At 37.4% G+C, this 21087-nt stretch overlaps 1 protein-coding gene across 2 annotated transcripts in view; it reads right to left on the reverse strand.

Annotated features, from left to right (window-relative positions):
• Positions 1–548: 548 nt before the first annotated feature.
• The window catches only part of ETF1 (eukaryotic translation termination factor 1), a 36004-nt gene continuing 15465 nt past the window's right edge, over positions 549–21087 (reverse strand). For both annotated transcript variants that reach the window (XM_072630417.1, XM_072630418.1), the window contains 9 exons: positions 15464–15639; positions 14649–14788; positions 11326–11464; positions 10770–10960; positions 9312–9441; positions 6760–6915; positions 5541–5605; positions 3242–3389; positions 549–2880 (listed from right to left, as the gene is read on the reverse strand). In XM_072630417.1, coding sequence (XP_072486518.1) covers positions 2798–2880; positions 3242–3389; positions 5541–5605; positions 6760–6915; positions 9312–9441; positions 10770–10960; positions 11326–11464; positions 14649–14788; positions 15464–15639 — 1228 coding nt within the window. In that variant the 3' untranslated portion in view covers positions 549–2797. The remainder of the gene's footprint in view (positions 2881–3241; positions 3390–5540; positions 5606–6759; positions 6916–9311; positions 9442–10769; positions 10961–11325; positions 11465–14648; positions 14789–15463; positions 15640–21087) is intronic.

Genomic DNA, 21087 nt, shown 5'->3' on the forward strand with positions numbered 1-21087 from the left:
ACACATAATGTAAAATTAGCCCATGAAACGTATCTTAGAATCATGGACTGGAGAATTTTTGTTTGACTACCCAATGAGCTTAGACAAGAAAAAGTCATTCTTCCTACTCAACCCCTGGGAATGGTATGGAAAATTATTTCTTTCTGAAGTTAGAAGCTTTAGACAAGGCTGAAGATTGGGGTGGCTGGGAAAAATTTATCCTGGTATCTTGTTCTCCAATTTAACCACATCCCCAAAGACTAGCCACTTAGGTCTATGAAGAGGACCATATTGTAAAATAAGAGGCATTCTGGAATTACTTGGACCTACTAAAAAATCCAGAATCTAAAGTGACTTTAAAGACTACAGCCACCTTTCCCCAACCAGAGTTGCACCGGGACAGTTCTCTACCTGCCCCACCACAGCCAATAGGAGATAGAACCTCAGATCTAAACCTAGAGAAAAGCCAATACAACACCAATGACTGGAATGTGGGTCTCAACAGTTAATATCCCACCCTCCTACCACAACAGCACCCAGTACATCCTAAAAAATCTCAAGCACACAGATTATATTCTTAAATATGGTTTAATACTCTTCTCCATTTCTGTACATCACAACACCAAGATTTCGCTGCTTAGGATCTCTCTGCAGAGGCTATATAGAATGCGAAGGCTACGATTTTCACCCCCTCGTATGTGTATGTGTAAGTGTAATACATATCAGTATATATTGATACACACATCAATATATAATGCAATATATATCACCGAAGAGAACACATTGATTAAAGAAATACAAAAATTTGGCATCATTTCCAAACTTAAATAGTAAAAATAAAAACTACAAAAAAAGGAGCTGCATACCCTAAATGTATCATGTGAAACAACAAGCAGTATATTCAAATATGTAAATTTACATCCAATTTTTTCTGGTCTTGTCATATCACATTAGACCCATTTACAATGGCAAAACCCTAAGGTACTGCTGCGAAGAGAGCAAGTTTGTTCAAACTTGGGTTTTCTGCAAATAAACAGCAGAGCCCAAAGCAAAAGCCTGTTCTGGTGAAGCCTCCCAATCCAGTGAACACCCAAACATTTACTCTTACTGGGAGATTGACACATCAGGTTACACATTGACAGACAGTCATTTGGACCTCAGAGTACAGTGTGAGAACCAGAAGCGTTACATTTTAAGACATACTCCCTTCATTCAAGTGAAACAGGATTATTGGAACGATAAGCAAGTCTGCAACCTTGGAAGAAAGAGTTGGTTCAGACCAATAAAGCTACGAGTGACTGAGTCAAAAGTCAGTGAAGAAGCAGTCAGGCACTAAAGTGTGAAAAGTACCCAATTGGAAAAGCAAATGAACCCCCCACTATCCTCCATCAGTATGTGGGGGATATACCGCATTGACTTTTAAAACCACTGGCTCAAAGTTCATTTGGTACACTTTATTCATTGCCATCATGGGGTACATTCTACACTTTATCCACTGTTACCTTCTTGGGCATTCCACAGCACTGCACGTGAGCTGGGTACAAGTCCAACTTAACTCCCCAGCAGCCAAGCTCAGGCTTCATATTTTTGGGGCCACTTTTGGATCCAACATGGTTAAGTCCTTGATGCCAGGAGCTGGGTCCTGCCCCTCCCCAACCCCCATTGTTCCAACTTCCCATGTGAGTGATGCTTGTGCACCTCAAATTCTAAATAGAAGCTCCAGGCCCACCAGAAAGTTTGGGGGGTTCCTAATCACATGCACAGGCATACACATCTTATTTGTTGTCCCTGTGAAACACCTTTCAGTTTTTTTTTTTTAAAAAATCAAAAAATTCACATAATCTCATGCTGTCCCAACACAAGGAAAACACAACCACCTCCCTTTACCAAGGAATAGACCCGAGTGTAAAAAATAAAAATTTCTTTAAATTACTTTGCTTCCACTTAAATTGCATGTTTTATTTCTCACAATCCCAGCACAGGTGCCCCATTACTCCCTCCCACCCCCTACCCCACCCCCGCTAACCCCAAACTAGTTTCTAGCAGGCTAAGATCCTGGGCACCCTCCCTTAGAGCATACAGTAATGAGAGCTCCTGACACTTGGGCACAAATGCTTCTGCACAATGGATGTGAGTAAACAGTCCAGTGAACCCAGAAGTCAGTTTGAATGTGCAGTGCAACTTGTACCCTCTGAACTGACCGCTTGGGGTATGTGGGGTGTGGGTTTAGGGGAAAGAAGCTGACGTTGCCTTCTATTATTTTACCCTTTCAACATTAAACAGAGACCAAGAGAGAAATGTTTCCAATATTTCACCACATATATTTCTTCTTATGCAGTCTAAGCTGAGAATGCCATGTAAATGGGTCACCGCGAAATGCAGCAATTGAAATTTTCTCCAATCAAAATAAGAAACAAACCAGTATGATCTTACTTCTATTAACTTTTGAAGGTTTTACAGCAGTTAAAGTATTTTTTGCTTCTATGTATGAAGGTTAAAAAAATCATTTTTTTTCATAAAATACAAGAGCAACCAATTTCACCACTGAGTAAAAGTAAAAACTGCGATTCTTTTTTAAATTAGTCCAAAGTGGCATTTAGGAACTTAGTAGTTTGCTGCTGCACTGACACCATGACAAATCAAAGTGTAGGGTTGGGTTTTTTGTTTCTGTTTTGTTTTCAATATCCAATGCTCATGGATCAAGTTCTGGAAATGTTTCAATCATAAGGCAGGGATCTGTTTTGTTTCCACCACGCATTTGCTCCTTGGGTTGGATGCTGGAGGGCGAGGCACGTTTTGCCGGACCCAGGTCGACTACCTAGTAGTCATCAAGGTCAAAAAATTCATCATCTCCCCCTTGGTATTCCATTCCCTGGAAATCTACTCGGTACCGCAAGATACCTGGAGGAACAAAAAATAAGTTATTGTTTCCAGACAACATGAAAGATAGGCAAGCCTAGCTTTGCTATGGAATCAGAGAAGGCAAATTAGCCAAAAGGAAGAATTCCAAGCCAAATTTCCAATGCCTCCTTGGCTCCTTTAGGCTCATATTTGGTTTGGAGCTCACATGAAATAAAGAGACTGTCCATAAGCCACTCCCCTCTCACCCCCAAAGGCTGATAAAGATGAAAACATGGCAGAGAAAGAGCAAGATTCCCTGAGGTTAGGTCAACTATCCAAAGACACTGAGTGATACCTGCAACTGGGACACTGAACAAGCACTTTGGAGACCTTAATCTCATATTTAAAATTTGTTGCTCACCTCCAATTCCACCAAATCCTTTCACAAACTGGGATCCTTCCTGTGACTTGTCTGTAACAATTTCCAACGTTGCTCCAAATTTCTTATAGTTGTTAGCAAACCATTCCAGTAGCGGCATACTCTCTATCAGCTCATGTTCCTGTCCTGTCTGTGGGAGAAGACAGTTCGAGGGATACAGAAACAATCATGTGAAGACAGTCTGACTTGGATGTAAGCTCTCTTCCCAGCTAAATTTCTAAACCTGAAAAGTAGTTAAGCAAAACTTATCTAGAGTTTTGCCACATCAAAGGATATTCTAAGATCTCAAAACAGTTATCGTCCGGCCTTTAGCATCAATAGTTTGGATACCAAACAAATGCAGACACAGCAACTTTGCAAATTATGATTTTCACTGTTTGCTCCCTAAGTCAAACTACTTAAGTGGTCCCAGGCAGCCCTAGGACACTCCCAGAGCAGCCATCCCAGGCCGGTTTTCTGGAGCCACACAGAAGAACAAGATCCTCAAACTCAGAAGTGAAGGAGGAGCTAGCTGAGGGAAAGCAGACTGTGAAACTGATACCAGATCAACCACCTCAAGCTTTTGAATACATGTATACTCAACTGAAAAAAACCAGTCCAAGACTTAGTTTAAAGCCAACCTTAGTTTTTCCAGATGACCAAGAGAAAGAGGAATGAAGAACTTACTTTGTGACTGGATTAAATTTTCCTATTCTTGGGAAAGGGTATGATATGAACTGATGTGGAATAATACTAAGCAGAATCAGGAAAATAATAATATACAATGATTAAAACAATGAAAAGGGAAAGAACACCAAAATACCAAACTCTGAACACTGAAACTTTAGTGACTAAGAAGCTTGGCTTGAAAAAGTATCTACTCCATCCTTGTGCAGAGATGAAGGACTATAGATACAGACTATTAGACCATCAGATCCAGTTGATTTGCTGGTTTGTGATGTTGAATTGCCTGCTGTGACCCTCCCCCGCTTCTCGTTATTGCTACAAGGGTTCAGTGGGTAGGAGAAGAAGTGTGATGCATTCAGAAATGAAGGTGATAGAAAAACAAAAGCTTTCATCATTTAAAAAAATTCTTTAATGTAATCTTTTTTTCTATAACCTTCAATTTTGAATATATTTCTCCTTCCACCCCCCCAAAGCAAGCTAGCTCTGTAACAAAAGAAAAAAGAAAACAGTTAGGCAAAACTGACCAAGACATTCATTAATTCCATTCCTGTAGTCCTCCACCTCTACAAAGAAGGGAAATGAATTCATTCTTCAAAACCAAGTTTGGGGAACAGCATTCAGTTTTTTTTTTTAAAATCTTTTGATTTACACTCTTGTAATATTACACTCTTGGATATTTTCCCCTGGTTCTCTTTACTTCACTCTGTATCAGTTAGCATAAGCCTTCCATGTTGTCTGAATTCTCCATCTTCCTAATTCCTAGCAAAATGTGTTAACTTCATTTTTATGCATATGACTTTTATAACTTGGACCTTGTACATGCCTAGCTTAGGATCGCTGGTTTAAATGGTACACATTTTACTCATTTTCCAAGTGACTTTACACAATTCTATATTCTTTTCCAGAATGGCTAGAACCATCCAAAGCTACATTGTCGGCATTCGATTAGTATGCAGGGCAATCTCACGTGGCAAATACATTATAATTCTTTTACTTGTTTATATTCTTTCACTATTTATCCATTGAAGTCTTACATTCAGTTCACTATACAGTTCAGATATCATGTTCATCACATATTTGATACACAGTTTCCCCTTTTCCTCATCATAAACTTGCTCTCAAATATTCATTGGTACAACAGCTTTACAATTTGTGACTGCTTCTTTTATTTGTTTGGTTAAGAACTCTGCCACCAGGCATAAGTTGTGACAAGTACTGATATGGTTTTCATTTACATTTTTTATGACATGACCTTTAAAATTCAGGTTCTATATTCACTTTGAGCTTATTGTGGCATATGGTGTGAGATGTTGGCCTCAAGTTAATTTCTGCCAAATGGTTCTGACAGTTTCCAGTTGAAAAACAAAATTAAACCACAAAAAGACTTAGGTTTAAGACCTTATGTTGCTATCTCACAAGCAAGACTGCACTATGTTAAATGAGAGGAATGAAGCTGGAATTTTAATAATTCAAGATTTACCAACACAAGAAACAATGAGAACATTGGAGCTGGGACCCTCTGATTTTATGGATTAGGAAAACTGAGGGCCAAACAGTCATTCTAAGTCAAAGAGCTAGTTATGGCAAGAGACTGGAGCCAAAGATCCACACATACCTCTTTGTCTGTAAAATGAGATTTATCCTTCTCTTGCTCTGGAGTCAAATACAGAATCTTCTCTTCTATAGATTTTGGGAGATGGAAGGAAAAAAGAGAAAGAAAAATAAGCCTAGTCTTGATGGAATCAAAGTTCTTGATTTACCAGATGAAGTGGAAGTTCTGAAATTGCTCTATATATTAGCCTAAATACCCATTTAGGATATATTAAGAATTTGCAATGTGGCAATGAGTTAAGGGGAAATACATAAAACAAACAAAACCCCCTAGAAGAAATTATTCCTGTCCCTAGTGAGATAATAATTAGCATTTAAATAGCACCTACTATATACTAAACATTTTACAATTATTATTTCATTTGATCCTGACAATAATCCTGGAATGTAGGTGCTATTATGATCCCTGTTTTACAGATGAGGAAAGTGAAACAGAAGTTATGTGACTTGCTCAGGAGAACATGGCTATGAAGTGTTTGAGGTCACATTTGAACCCAGGACTTCCCTGACTAAAGCTAGATAGAGTCTAATGCTCTATCCACTGTGTTACCTCACTGGTTCAAATTACTGAGAAAAATTCTATAGGTGTGTGTATTTATTTCAGAAAGGACAGATTTTTTTTTTTTGGAGAGGGTTATGGTTTGTCTTTCGTTCTCCAAGAGGATCATGACATCAGGAAGATGATGACATCACTTGCAATTGACTTTGATTTGAATGAGGGAGGGCTGTGCAAGGTCACTAGCCTCACTTTCTCCTCTGGAGCCATCTGGATCCAGTGGCCAGATATCCATCAAGATAACCAAAAGATGGCACAGGATGCAATGGGACACCTTAGCCCCTTTAAGATAAGGTCTTTTCAAGTTCTCACTTCTAGTGAGGCAACACCCATTCAGTGAATAGGCCTCTTTAAAAATTGAGTCAAGGGATATCCCCTTTAATAAAAACAACAAAAAAAATCAAACTGGGAAGGGAAGATCCAAAAGTTATTGGTCATAACAGAAACAGTTACTATTTACATTCACTCTGAGTCAGGAGGTCCCCCAAAATAACCCTTAAGTAGTGCTTGGCCAGGGACCTATATTTTTTTTTTATCAAAGGGGAGAGGGAAAAGATAGAAGGGGTAGAAGAGAGGTAGTGACAATAAAGTCATAACTTTAAAGACTGTCTCAGCCACACTGAATTCCTAAAAAGAATAATCCCATTACTCTATTAACTTATCATACCTTCTGTGCCTTGGCAATGAAGAACATATCTCATTATATCTAGATTTTCATAGACTATCAGGATCTCTACAGCTCCCATTTCCAAAGCTTTTAGTGTGTCTTCAACTCCAAAACAGTACTTCCCGGTGTCTTGGCTAATTTCATCAAAGTATCTTCCTACAATTAGAAGATGCCCAAGAGTACAAGTCATCTGAATGATCCAACAAACATTTATTAAGCACCTACTATGTACAAAGCATGGGCTAGATGTTGGGGATAGAATGATAAAAAATGAAACCACCCTTACCCTCAAGGGGCTTCCATTCTATTGGGTGAGACGTCACGTATAACAATTAATACAATATATATACAGAGTAATTTTAAGAGGGGGCTCAAGAAAGGTGTCAGGAAGTAGCACCTGAGCTATGATTTGAAGGAAGCTAATAATTTTACAAGGCAAGGATAAGGAGGCAGTGGATCCAAGACACTGAAAAATCCTTATGCAGACACAGTAGGTGGACCATTATGAACTGAGGGCAGCAAGCAGTCAGTTTGCCTATAATGGACAGAAAAGGAAGGGAAATGATATAAGATTACAAAGATAAGTAGAAGCCAGATTGTGAAGAACTTTACATGCCATACTGAAGGAATTCTACTTTATCCTCAGGGTGATAGAAGGCCATTGAAGATTTCTGAATAGTGGGGAAATATAGATCTGTTTTTAGAAACAAAAATTTGGCAGCTATATGGAGAAAGGACTGAAGAAGGAAGAGACTCAAATCAGAAAAATCAATTAGCAGGCTTTCACAATAGTCCAGAAGAGTGATAATAAGGATCTGAACTAAGGAAGAGACTGGAGGTAAGGGGATGGATGCATAACATATGGAGACTTTGCTGACTAGTTATGGAGACTGAGGAAGAGAAGACTATAGAATGATTCTAAGGTTTTAAACCTGAGCTAGAAAAATGGTGGTGACAGCCGAAAAAAGGGAAAGTTTAGAGAAGGGAATTTTTTTTTTTTCAGGAGGTGGGGGTGGAAAATAACAAGTCCATCGAAAACATTTTGAATTTGGGATGCCTACAGGATAACTGTTTAGAGATGTCTAGCAGGCAGTTGGTTATACAGGACAAGAGTTCAGAAGAGAGAGGAAGGCTGGACATTTATAGTTGTAGAAGTCTAGTAAAGAAAGACAAATGAAACCATAAGAGCTGTTATGATCACCAAAGGAGAGAGCAAAGAGGGTCCAGAATAGTTTTGGTGGACAGAGGATGGGAAAAGATGATTTGGTAAAGGAAACCAAGAAGGATGAGTCAGACAGGTAAGGGAAGAAGCAAGGAAAATCAGTGTCATGGAAGCCAAGAGAATATACAAGATCCAAGAGGAAGGAATGGTCAATAGCGTCAAAAGCTGCAGAGGTGAGGAGACTAAGGACTTTTAAAAAGTTTATTGAGTTTAGCAGTTAACAGGAGAGAAAAGTTTTAGTGAAGTTGTATGTAAGCCAAACTACAAGGGACTGAGGAGAGGGAAGTGAGAAAAATAGAGATGAGCATAAATAATGCTTTACAGGAGTATGGATATTACAAGGAGGTATGAAAGCATAACTTTGGGAAATGTTACAGTCAAGTTACATCTGAGTATGTTTATATATATGGAAGAGAAATAATGAGTAGATGAGAGGTTGAAGATCAAAGAAGGGGAATGACATGAGGGTCAAGCTCCTAGAGATGTGAGACAGGGGGATCAGAAATGTAAGTGGAGCATTTTTAGGTTTGGCAAGGAATTTTCATCTGAGAATAGAATTAGACTAGAAGAGAATGGAGGATAAAGATGGGTTTATTAGGAGGTACAGAGTGGGCAAGAATAGGGAGCTCATGATGGATTGTCTCCATTTTTGCAGTAAAGCAGGAAGTCAGAGAGAAAGATGATATCTGAGGATACAGGCCTTGAACAGATACTGTAGAGAATATGAAAGTCAATGAGGGAAGAATAAAAGGATTGCCATGCAGCACTGAGGGCCCAGGTGGGATTAGAAAACATGCATCTGTAGTAGAACCCCTCAATATGGTTATACTACTATCTTCAGGAGTGTTTAGCAATATATAATTAGGAATGGAGAAGGCAGACAGTCAGTAAAGATATAAATTAACCTGCACCTTCCAAATGCAGCCCAAATCATTGGAGGAAAAAAGAAAGCTTACAACACATTGAAAATAAGGCATAAGATGATCCTCCCCCCAAATCCCACCCCAGCAATGGTCAAAATTTTACAGAATGATACACAAAAGGGAGTATTGGTGCTCTGGGGACAGTTTTATACATGAGCAATTCTTAGACTAGGATCACCATGAAACACACTTATTGTTTTTATCTTCAGATTCATAGAATTTTATAGCTGAAAGGGACCTTTCAAGAACATTATTCTAACAGGACCCTAATTAATTTTCTAATTATTCCTTCCTATTACCTTCCTATACCTTTGAAGCAAAAAAGTAACCTGCTTCAAAGTTGGGAAAATACTGGTACAGGGAAAATCCTAAGGATACTATGGAAATTAGCTACATTCCATCCATACCTATTAGTTTCTTCTCTTGAATGAATTTCACGTTGGAGAGGACTTCAGTAGACAACTCAATTGCCTGATTGAATCCATTTTCACCACCATAGGAGATATCAACTAATTTTAAAACTTTCGATTGCAATCGCTTTGACACAAATAAAAAAAACATCATCAGTATTTTCAAGGCACGGCATTATGATCACTGGGTCAGTAAGTTTGAATTTGGGGGCTGAGGAGAGGAGACAGGTTCAGTTTACTGAGTGTAGGTTCTGCTTTCACTATGGAACACACTGCTAGAGAGACTTCCCTAGTCAACCACAACTGACTGTCTCTCTACCTATTCTGAGACCTTCAAAGAGCTTAAACACAAACAGAATTTGCTTTGCTCTTGGGGTGGAGAAAGCTCTCTCTTCCTGTCAAGCTGTTTGATGATATACAAAATACCTTTGTGGCTTGGGATGAACTGGGAACATGATCACAAGATCATAGCTTTAGAGTAAGGTAACTTCAAAGTAATTTACAACCCCCTTATTTTATAGATGAGAAAACTGATTTGTCCAAGGACACGTAGTTCCTAAGTAGTTGAGCCAATATTTGAACCCAGGTTCTTTTAGCTCAACCGAGCAATCACAGAGTTGGAAGGACACTCATACCCAAGCAAGAATCACCCTCCTATTCTAGTGTGGAAGGACCTTAAATTCTTGAAAGTTCTGCCAGTATCTACCAAACTGGAAAGTCTTTAGAGTATGGTCCCAGTGACTGACCATGTCTGCTGCCTGCAGTTGAATCAAACATAAAGAAGTTTTTCCCAAAAGGTTCATTACCAGATGATAAAGTTTTAGGGCCTGATGATCCATGAAAACAGGTACAAACTAGATCTTTCTGATCAGGGAACCTCTCTGAATTGAACCAGCATCTTAGTGAGGATTCAAGGCATGTGCGATCCTCATTTTTTCAGATCCAATGTGTCAATGTTTACCCTTATTTCAGCATGGATGGATACCCTGGGTATTATAAGAAGTGGAAAGGGATAAACAGCAAAGAGAGACAATGATCTCAGCCATGGCAAGGCACAAACCAGAAAAGGATAGGGAAAACCTAACTCTTTAACACAAATGTGTGACCCTTTACAAAATAACACTAGTTTCTTTGAAATACGACAATTTCTAGAGCATTTCTATGTGCTGCTCCCTCAACCATCTGCCTCACCTATCTCCTGTTCTAATCCAGACCTCCTTCACATATCCTTACTTTCTCCCAGAATAAAACATAAGCTAACCTACAGCAGGGAATAATTGCTTTTAAGACTAAATCCCTATTATTTAAGCCACAATACTTGCACTATCACTGAAACTGGGTGCTCTAGCTGCCAAAAATGTTAGATGCATGAGTCCAAATGTTGATTTGCCAAGGTTCATGAAAACTCTTAACGCTAAGACAGATATAATGAAAAGCTCCCCCTCTTTCACTCACCTGATCAAACATGTCAGATTGACTTAGTTCAGTTTTGAAGTCAGCTGATCCAGCTAAAACGAGACCAGCCACATTCACTTTGTCCCCAGAAATAAACAGCTGCACAGCAGTTTCTGCTACCTTCCTTACATAGTTGTGTCGTTTTTCCATTCGTAAACGGGCAAAACGCAAGGCAGATTGACCTCCCCTACCTTTGAAACAAAGATAATGTGTAAGACAGAGTAATGATTTCCAAGAAAAGCAAAAAAAAATTACCAGGCTGATTCACTCCTCAAGTGGACTATAGGCAGTCAAATAAATGAAATTATTATTCTTTATTACTTGACTAGATTAAATGATTAACCTTTAGCATTTTAACAAGATGGGTTTAAACCTCAGATTTCTAATTTATTATTTCAAAAATTTCAGAAAGGAAAAATCACATCTTCAATCATTCCACAATATCTCCAAACCTACAATCTGTATTTTACTCTGCTGCTCTTTTCTCACACGACTTCAGCTTTCCTATTATTGTTAGGAGAAAGACAAATGAGTTCGTGTTCTCTTCCTAGTTTACCGTGTTTCTTTGGGAGATCCACAGTGAATTTGTGCAGGACTTCTCTTGTGTTTCCTTGCAGAGTGCCAAAGAGTGCACCACTACCATCTATTACAATAAAGCCAAACTTGCTATCATCAGACAGTAGCGCTGTAAGAGCCTAGAAAATGAACATCACACAATAAGCAGACGTCTTAATGGCTCAGAACAAAAATTCTCTGAGAACTAAGATACCATAAACAACAGGACATGCTTTGCACACAAGAGGTGCTTTAAAGTTTGTTGAATTGAATGAAAATAAACACACAAAATGGATTTCTTTTGACATTTAAGTTAGTGGTGCTACAGTAAAAAGGCTAATGATGCTAACTTCAGATATAAGGTGACAGATGTTTAAGAGTTTTGAACCTCACTGGAGTTTTCTGAGGACTTTAAGAGGTTTGTGAAACATGTCAATGTACTTGATAACCAAAAGAAAAGCTAACAAGTACCCAATTCGTTAAAAGGAGACTGTGATTTTGAACTTACCCTTGTAATTCTATTTAAATAAGACAGATAAAAGAACTAAAAACCTCAGAAAACTGATGGTGTGTAAAATTTACAAATTAAGGATCTGAGTTCCCACTGTTTAAAAGAACTTGTCAATGTAATCTTCCTTCTTTGAAGTGGACCTAAGAAGTGTGAAACTAAGAACAAGTATCTGAAGAAGTCATCTTCTGGCCCAAGAATATTTCCTATGACATGTTTGTCAGTTTTGTCTGCACACCTAGGATAATTTCTTTGGTGTAAGAAAATTCCTCCACCAGTCAAGATCAGGAAAACTTATCCATAACTTATAGTCAATAAGCAAGCAATTATTAAAGCAGTTACGAGCAAGGCACTGTGCTAAGTGCTGCGAGTACAAAGATAAAAGTGAAATAGTACCTGTTCTTAAGAACTTATAATCTAGTCAGAGGAAATAACATGTATATGTACTTGTCTAGGCATACAAAAAATAGATACAAAGTAAAATTATGGAGGAAGGCACCAAGTGACTGGGTATTAAAAGTTTATGTTATTTGTCAAATAGCTAAATTAGCTAAAAATAGCTAAAATGTTTAAGAGGCAGTACTTGAACTCTGACCCAGAGACCAGAACTCTATATACTAAGTCATACCACAAAAATGAGATCTTTCTCAATGGGAAGAAAAAAAAAAAGGGAGCAAATAAAGTACTGAAATGACATCTAGATCCAAACTTCAACATACTTCTTGTGTATCAACAAAGTCTCCTACAACTTTAGGTTTTAAAGGTGGCACAACTAACCAAACCAACGATTCAAGAGTTTGGGGGGGAAAATCCTTTTCTTAGAACAAAAATTTCACCACCAATTTCCCATCCCCCATATGGCAAAGTAGAAGCTTTTAGGACAAGATGATAGTTTGTACCCTACAGACTTGGCAGACTGACAGTTGCTGGGTGGTAACCTTCTTACATTTCAGAAGGCACATCCCACTTTAAATAGGGAATAGGAAAATCGTGTCTTTAAATATCAACCAGGAAAGTACAGATTAATCACTGTGATCAAGAGTCTGTTCTATTTTTTTTTAAATCAATCTTTGCCCAATCCTGGAACAGATGTTTTCCCATGTCTACCATGCAGTAATTAGCATCAAGAAAGGACAGTTGCACATGTTAATGAAGTTGTGTTCTTAATGGTGATCTGTTACACTGGCTTGAGAGAAACCAGATATAATACTGCCACCTGTGGGAAACAAACATTCCTCCAAAACATTCTTCTCCATTAGTAGACACAATTAGCTTAACTTTGATTCTGATGGAGGATACAAGTTACCCCTGCTAAGTCCAAAGGAAGCAGAACAAGGAAAATTACACAGACCCTTGAGGAAGAAGTTAGGATTCAGAAAAACTAATAAGGATAAATTCAGGATAAGTTAGGCTGCCAGGCAACAATGAAATCCACAAACTTCAAACGTAAGTCATAATCACATAGTGTGACGGTGGGGACTTATAAATGGAAACCTTTGACAAAAAAGTATTTTGCAGGTCTGTGTTATATCAAGAGATGTAACAAATATTAAGGAGTCCTTGTTTCCATGACTGCATGTGTATAACCTATATTGGATTGCTTGCCGTCTTGGGGAGGGGGGGTGGGAAGAAGAAAAAATTTGGAACCCAAAATTTTATAAAAAATTGAATATTCAAAACTATCTTTACATGTAATTGGAAAAAATAAAATACTATTTCCAGAAGTCCCTGTTTTATGTCATCAAAAATTCCAAAAGTCATCTGAATTGCTATCAATTTATCTAATATCATCCAGTGGATGAATGCCCATTCTTGGTCCACTGCAGAATTTTTTCACTACCATGGGCCATGAAAGGCAAAAGAACTTAATCAGGAGCTGATTTCAAATTCTGAAATGCCCTACTATCTATAGATATGGGACACTTTAGTGAGATCTTCTGTCTACTAAAATTACTAACACCATTGCAAAGCCATCAAAATACATGATCCAAAAAATAGGTTCTCAAGACAAATTGTGGTACTGCACAATATGCTAATACATTATCAAGATGTTTAATGAAAAAAACATATATACAAACAGAATTGATGAACAGGGGTAGACAAGTCAAATGTTATCTTCTACCTTTCAAAACCTATTCTAGCCTACACTTTCCAAAAAAGTGTAATTAGCTAATGCTATACTGTAAATAAGTTCTTGTCTTTAGAAATAAACAATATTAGCTCCCATACAGATGATTAACAACTGAGCAAATTGCTTTATTTCAAAGGATTTTGATTTCATCATTTTACTGCACTTCTTTTAAAAGCCACCCTTTCTATTCAAGGACTTAAGATTGGTTTCTATTTGGTTTTCCTGAGAATGGTTTGTCCTCATGCTTGGCAGAAAAAGGTTAGGGTCCTCTCTTTTCAGTTTAGTCACTGAACATCTGGAGTGGTGACATTCCATTTCCTCACCAAATATGCAAGAACAAATTGGCAGCAAAGATTATTTAAAGACTAATGAATGTCCCATGAACTTCCTGTCTCTTTGTCTGCCAAACACGGCCCCACCTACCCCAAATATAGATACAACATTCTTTCAGCATTCATATAAACCCCTACGTTGTGTGGATATTGTATAAAGCCAGTATTTTGCTACCATAGTAGTATAGATTTCTGAGATAATGTGTATCAGAAATAGAATTAGAAAGTATCAGGAACAGCTACTTACTTAAACCCTGTTCTTTCACCACTCTCTCCCTCCCCCAGCCCTCTCCACTGAAAAATGAATGGCTTTTTTTTCCAAACCCGTGACAAAAAATTGTTTGGATTCTTACCTCTGTATGGAATTTGTTGTCACACAGATACAATGATGTATTGATTGGTTTGAAAGGTTCAAAGTCAATGTTGACTTTCTTTTCCTTTCCTTCTTCTGTCACAATTGTTCCACAGTAAACAACCAGACCATTTGGAGGTACTGTAAAAATACAATCATTTAATCCCATTGAAATCCAGTTTCCTTAGATTCTTGTTTAAATATAATTTTGACATTTGAGATTTGACAGGAATTTGATTTTAGCCTTTGTCCTCCTCCTTCAAAAGACGAGTAATCATCCTAGGCACAGCACAAGATTAAGATTTTAAAGCATAAGTTTATCTACATTTTGAAACTTGCTCTAAAATGTCTAAATTTATCAGGATATGTTAACACTTGCAGTTTGATACCTTAAAATCTACCACTTAAATCTCCAAATAAAATAATGCTATATTCAATGGGAATAATAATAGCACCTACCTCACAGGGCTGTTATGAGGATTAAATGAGATGATATACGTAAAGCATTTTTAAAAGCTTAAAGTGTTATTAAATTCTATTATTATTGTTATTATTACCACCACTAAGAAAAGGAGATGCCTAGGGAAACAAGTATGACCAAAGTACTACTGCAGCATCCTGGCTATAGAGTCCAACAAAAAACCTTGCCACGAGTGATTTTCTATAAAGGGACACAGAATGGGAAAAAGTCATAAGAAGAATTAAATATTTTAAGTTTGTTAAGTGCATGTAGAAAGGAATTACAAATGTTTTTAATGAAGGAAAGTGGGGGGAGAGTTGGGGGGGCAGAGAGAAATCATGTTATAAAGAATATACCTTTGTTATAGAGTTTGAGTCTTTGCTGTACAGATGTAATGGCTCCCAGAACTGAAAGGCGGTTTACACGAGATTTTATATTGGATGCAGTTCCAAACTCATCAGCTAACATTTTTGCCACTCGAGAAATCTGGTCTTTGGGAGGAATGATCAACGATATCATGCTGGTGCCATTGCTGAGAAAGAGAGAATAACATTCCTTAGTCTTAAACACTGCATACTATTTGCATCATAAAGAAAGAAAAAATAGCAAGAAACTCATAAGAGCATTTCATCTGTACATCCTCAAGAATGCAATGGCCTCAATACTAAGACGTTTTAGGTTGAAATTTCCATGGTCTATGCAAAGCTCACAACAAAAAAATTCTCTTCATCTAATTTCTAACTTTAAGTGAAGCCATTTTATTTATAATTACATTTGCTTTTCTAATAAGAGGCAGAGAATATTCAGCTATTTTTTTTGGTGGGGGGAGTTAACTAAGATAAAAGAAGTAAAAGATTCAAGACTAAAACAGGAATTAAACCTTCTAACAGAATTATTCAAATCATACAACCCTTTGACCTAAAGTTTCCACTGATAGTATACACTGCAAGGAGTTCAAAAATAAAAATAAAGGTCCCATAAACAGCAAAACATTAACAGTATTTTTTTGTAGTAGCAAAGAACTAGAAACAAAGTAGATGGCCACTGAATGGAGAATGGCTATACAAACTGTTGGGTGTGAATGGAATAGCATTACTCTAAAAAATGCATATTAAGAATTCAGAGAAACAATGGAAAACATATAAAGGATATACTGGGAAATGAAGGCTATGTTAAAAAAAAATGTGAGTAACTTCAAAAAATCCTACATCACAGCTTTCCCTTAAGCTGGCAGTTCTCTTTCAAAGGAACTGGATACCTCTATATTGTATTTGTATATTGTATTGATTCCCACCCTTTTCCCCCTTCCCATTACAGTTTTTCTTTGGGATTTAGAAAGGTCTGAAACTAAATCTATACTAGCATATCATACTAATGCTTTATACTAGACTAACCCCACTCTTTACAAAGTTAAAGAACTGTGACCCTCACAAGACCCAATCTACAATAACAAACCAGACACAGGATAAAAATCTGCCACTATTGTTAGCTAGGGGGTTATTACAATAGCTATTAGTACTATCCAGACCAAGCTATCTTGTATCTGCTCTAAGATAAAGAATACTATTCAATTTGATGCATACACATTCCTAATTCTCAAATTTGGGAGTTTAAGGATTGGAAGTCCTTATAATAAATGGGAGGTGAGAGAAATGAAGAAATAAAGAAAAGGGAACACTGTTAAACGTTTCTAATATTTCCCTAGTTACTGAGCTTACATTTTCCTGTTAAGACCAATATACCTATTCCAAATACAAATTGTATCTACCCATACTTTAGAGAGAACTGGCAAGGAAAGGGGTAGAACAAAAATAAACAGGAAGCATGTAAAACAGGATTAAGAGAGAAACAAGAAGTGAAAAGTGGCACTAAGAAAAGGAGGAGAAAATTCCATCACATCATTTATTACATGGATTTGGATGTAGTACAGTGCAAATCCCATCTGCTCCTGGCCCCCTCAAAATACTACAGAGGAAAATATTGTTAGTTCTATCGAAGATAGGTTCCACTGTTCATCTCTCCCATTCATTTATTTTGTGCTGAACCTGATAGAAACCTTGGGCATAGTTGCTTTATTTAAGAAAAGATAATTAAAATAGATGCCCAGTTCATTCCTGCCAAGAACTCTTATGTCTTCAGGTTGCCAGGTGGCCTAGGAATGTAAAACTTCACAACACTGTTTGCTGTGTGAAAAATGAAGGTTCTATGCCAGCATTCAAATTTTAAATTTGGGCACCAAAATCTACCTCAATTAGTTTGTTGAGGAAATTAACTAAAGCTACCATGTAAAGGGACCAGCTACATGGCACAGTAGATAAAAGTGCTGGGCCTGGCATCAGAAACACTCATCTTCCTGAGTTCAATCCAGCCTCAGACACTTACTACTAGCTGTGTGACCTGGGCAAACCTCTTAACCCTGTTTTGTTTCACATTTCTTTGTTTGTAAAAGTAGCTGGAGAAGGAAATGGCAAACCACTCCAGTAGCCTTGCCAAGAAAACCCCAAATGGGATCACGAAGAGTCAAATACAACCGAAAAATGACTGAATTGTTGAGAGGATAAAAGCAATGGGATAGTGTGATAGGCCTCTGCTGCCACCCTCTGGGACAGTAAAACAAGTTCTTCTCTCCAAACTAGAGGATAGGAAAGAAAGGCAGGGGAAGCTCTTAAGTGGGTCAAATGGTAGAGAACTGTATGAGCTCATTAACAATATTCCCTGCTGATTTAAACAAATTTCAGTAGTATGGCAGCGTCTAGCTCAGAAACATCACATCAAACCATAAAAAGAGGATGATTCTTTTCATCACAAATCTCATTTATAAACTTGTAAAAATCAGTTTTCCACTACAAATATAAGAACCCATGACAGATAGATGTTTTCCAAAGATAACTTTCATCTAAAGTAAAAGAATTCATAAGTATCTTTGGCTAAAATCTAAAGAGCTCATTACTATTATTTAAATAAGCTAAAGTTTTAAATATTAGCAGACTAGATTATACTCAGACAAGTCTCTGTGTTCCACAATAGAGTGTGAGCTCCTTGAAAGCAGGACTAGCTGGTTCATTTTTTCTTTGTGACTTAGTGACTGCAACATGGTGGGAGTATAAGAAATGCTTGACTGAAAGAAAGATTAAGACAGCACTGCTCAGTTCTAAACTTCACAGCAGAAACAGACAGGGATTTAAAGGCAATGTGCTGACTAGTAAAGGAACACCACATATCAATTAAAACACATATGAAATTCTATCTGCTGAATACAGAGCTAAGTTACTTTCGGGAGAACTTTCATGACAAATCTAAATGACAAAGTTATTCTATGGAAAATAAAGCCCGGCTGCCTCAAACTGACATTCCCACCATGAAAAAATGCCAAGAGAATGACTCTCAGAATTATAGACTGTTAAAGTGGGAAGGAAACATATGGCCACTCATTTAAAAAATGAGAAAATTGAGGGACACAGGCTAAACTATTTATTTGACATTATACTGCTGGTGAGCAAGCAGAGTTGGGACTATAACTTCGAGTTCTCCTGCTTCAATTCAATCTTCTTTCCACTACATTACAATGCATTCCTCAACAGGCTACTTGAAAAAAAAAACCCAACAAACCCCAACATATGAAAACAAAAGAAAGTGGATATTTCCTCCCACCAACTTAGCATAACACTATGTTGTTTAGATGAAAACTTCTTAAGAAGCCTCCTTGGTGGTGCTGGTTGGTCTGTCTGGGAATGACTCCAAACCTTCATCAGCCAGTGATTTACCTAGGAGCACACAGACCAAGGTACATGGATAGCAGACACTCAAATGTCTCATAGAAATAGAGTTCCAAGCTCAAGCCAAAACAACAAACAAAATGCAAAAGAAACTACAAAATAATGGCCACAGTAGTTTTCTACTACTCCAGGTTATATTAGATGATAATTTTTTACATTCTTTCAGTTTACAAAGCACTTTCACTTGCTCTGATCCTCTCAGTCGTATAAAGTAGAAAAGACTGTTACTATGTCCATTTTAAAAAGGAGGAAATTAAGGCTTAAAAAAGTTAACTTGGAATTTTTCACAGAGTTGTGACTCTGGGATCCAAGTAATGGATCGAACTGCTGGATTTTTTTGGAGTGTAACTCTCATATAAATAGGTCCACTTTTAAAGATGAAACAAATTTTAAATCAAAGACAACAAAAGCAAAACTATTATAAGAAAATTGTTCCAAGTGGCAATGAGTACAATGCAGTGATTATTTTAATCAGGTATGAACAAATGAGGCCAAGGTGAGTTGGCTTGTGTCCAACCTGCTGTCATCCCAGTGAATATATATGCTTATGAATTTCATCATCAGGCTGCCTGCTACATGTAAGTCTATACATACTGGTCTCCTTGTACTGAAGGATAGTTTCATTCTTTGTGTTTGTATCTCTAGTGCCTACTATACTTCCTGGCATACAGTAGATATGCTTAGTAAATAAACTGATCAGAATATGAAATGTTATATTTAACGGTTGTTTGTGTTGTTATTTTTAAAACTGTAATAACGGGGGGGGGGAAGCAGGGCTGGGGGAGAACTAGGCCTCTTTATTGTTGCTTAACCTAGAAGTGGTCACTCACAGGCCTGATACCACTGCTGACTGACATGGAAGCTCTGACTTCCATTTCTGACCTGGGCCCCAACTTGGGCAGCCTGGTGCTTTCCTTGTATTGCTGTTGGTCTTAGTTTAATAAAAACAGCTAGTATTTCTATAGTGCCTGCTATATGCCAGACACTGTGCTAAGTGCTTTACAAATATTATCTTCATAACAACCCTGGTAGGGAGGTGCTATTATTCCCACTTTACAGATGAGAAAACAGAGGCAAAAATGGATTAACTAAATTGCCCAGGATCATACAGCTAGTAAGTATATGAGGCTGGAAAAGAACTTGGATCTTCCTGATTTCCAGCTCTGATACTCTATCTATCCAACGTGCCAGCTAGCTGGCCCAAAAGTATACACTCTCGATTAGCTAATTTTTAGCTCCAAACTCCCAAACTTAAGCCACAATAATGTAAACTCTGAAAGACTTAAGAAGGATGATTATGAAGCAGCACACTTCCTACCTCCTGGCAGAAACATGATTAACTCAATGTGCAGCATGAGACTGATGTTTTCAGACATAGACAACATACTAATTTGTTTTAATTGAATATACTTATTTTGTCAGAGAGTGCTTCTTTCTATTGGGGAAGGAGCTGGAGGATAGTAATAATGATGAAAAAGAAAACGGCATCAATGAAGTATTTCTTTTAATAGAAGATGGAAATAGAAGAAAAAGGACGGATGAGGGCAGTTTTTCTGTTGTAACGTAACATTTAATTCACAATTTCAAATGTAAGCCTCTTTTAAATGATCCTTTTAATTAAATTCATAATAAAGAAGAAATCATTTAAATGAGTAGATATGAGGAGCTGCAACAATTTTTGTTTTTAAAAAGTGAGGTTTTGGGGATGAGAACTGATATTTAAGTTTGGAAACAAGTGATTGCTGAAGGTGTCACACAAAACAAGTTGAAGCACCAAAAATAGGCTTAATTGAGCCGGTCAACTACAATTTCAGTGTTTTTTCTACTATATCTTATGATCTTTTTAGTAAAAAAGCTTTTTAGAAGGTAGGATTTATTGAACGATAGTAACGTATAGGATACAGAGAAACCCAAGATGGCAGTAGACTGGGCAGTTGAAGAAGAGCAGATGAAGAATGCTTCAAAGAATAAACTTTAGGGTGAGGGATGACTTAGGTGGGCCATCTGAACTTAGAAAGTTGATATGGAAGGCTGTGGAAATTTAATAAGTATGACAGGTCAAGCAATGTCTTTCATATAAATGGCCATTTACTTCTACTGCTAGACAATTTAGGCAATAAACAGTACTATCAGTATATATTTCCAATACAGTCAAGGAAGAGAAAACACTGTTCACTAGATCATGGCTAGGATTTACTCTATAC

This window comes from Notamacropus eugenii, chromosome 1 (assembly GCF_028372415.1).
Source record: "Notamacropus eugenii isolate mMacEug1 chromosome 1, mMacEug1.pri_v2, whole genome shotgun sequence".
NCBI lineage: Eukaryota > Metazoa > Chordata > Mammalia > Diprotodontia > Macropodidae > Notamacropus > Notamacropus eugenii.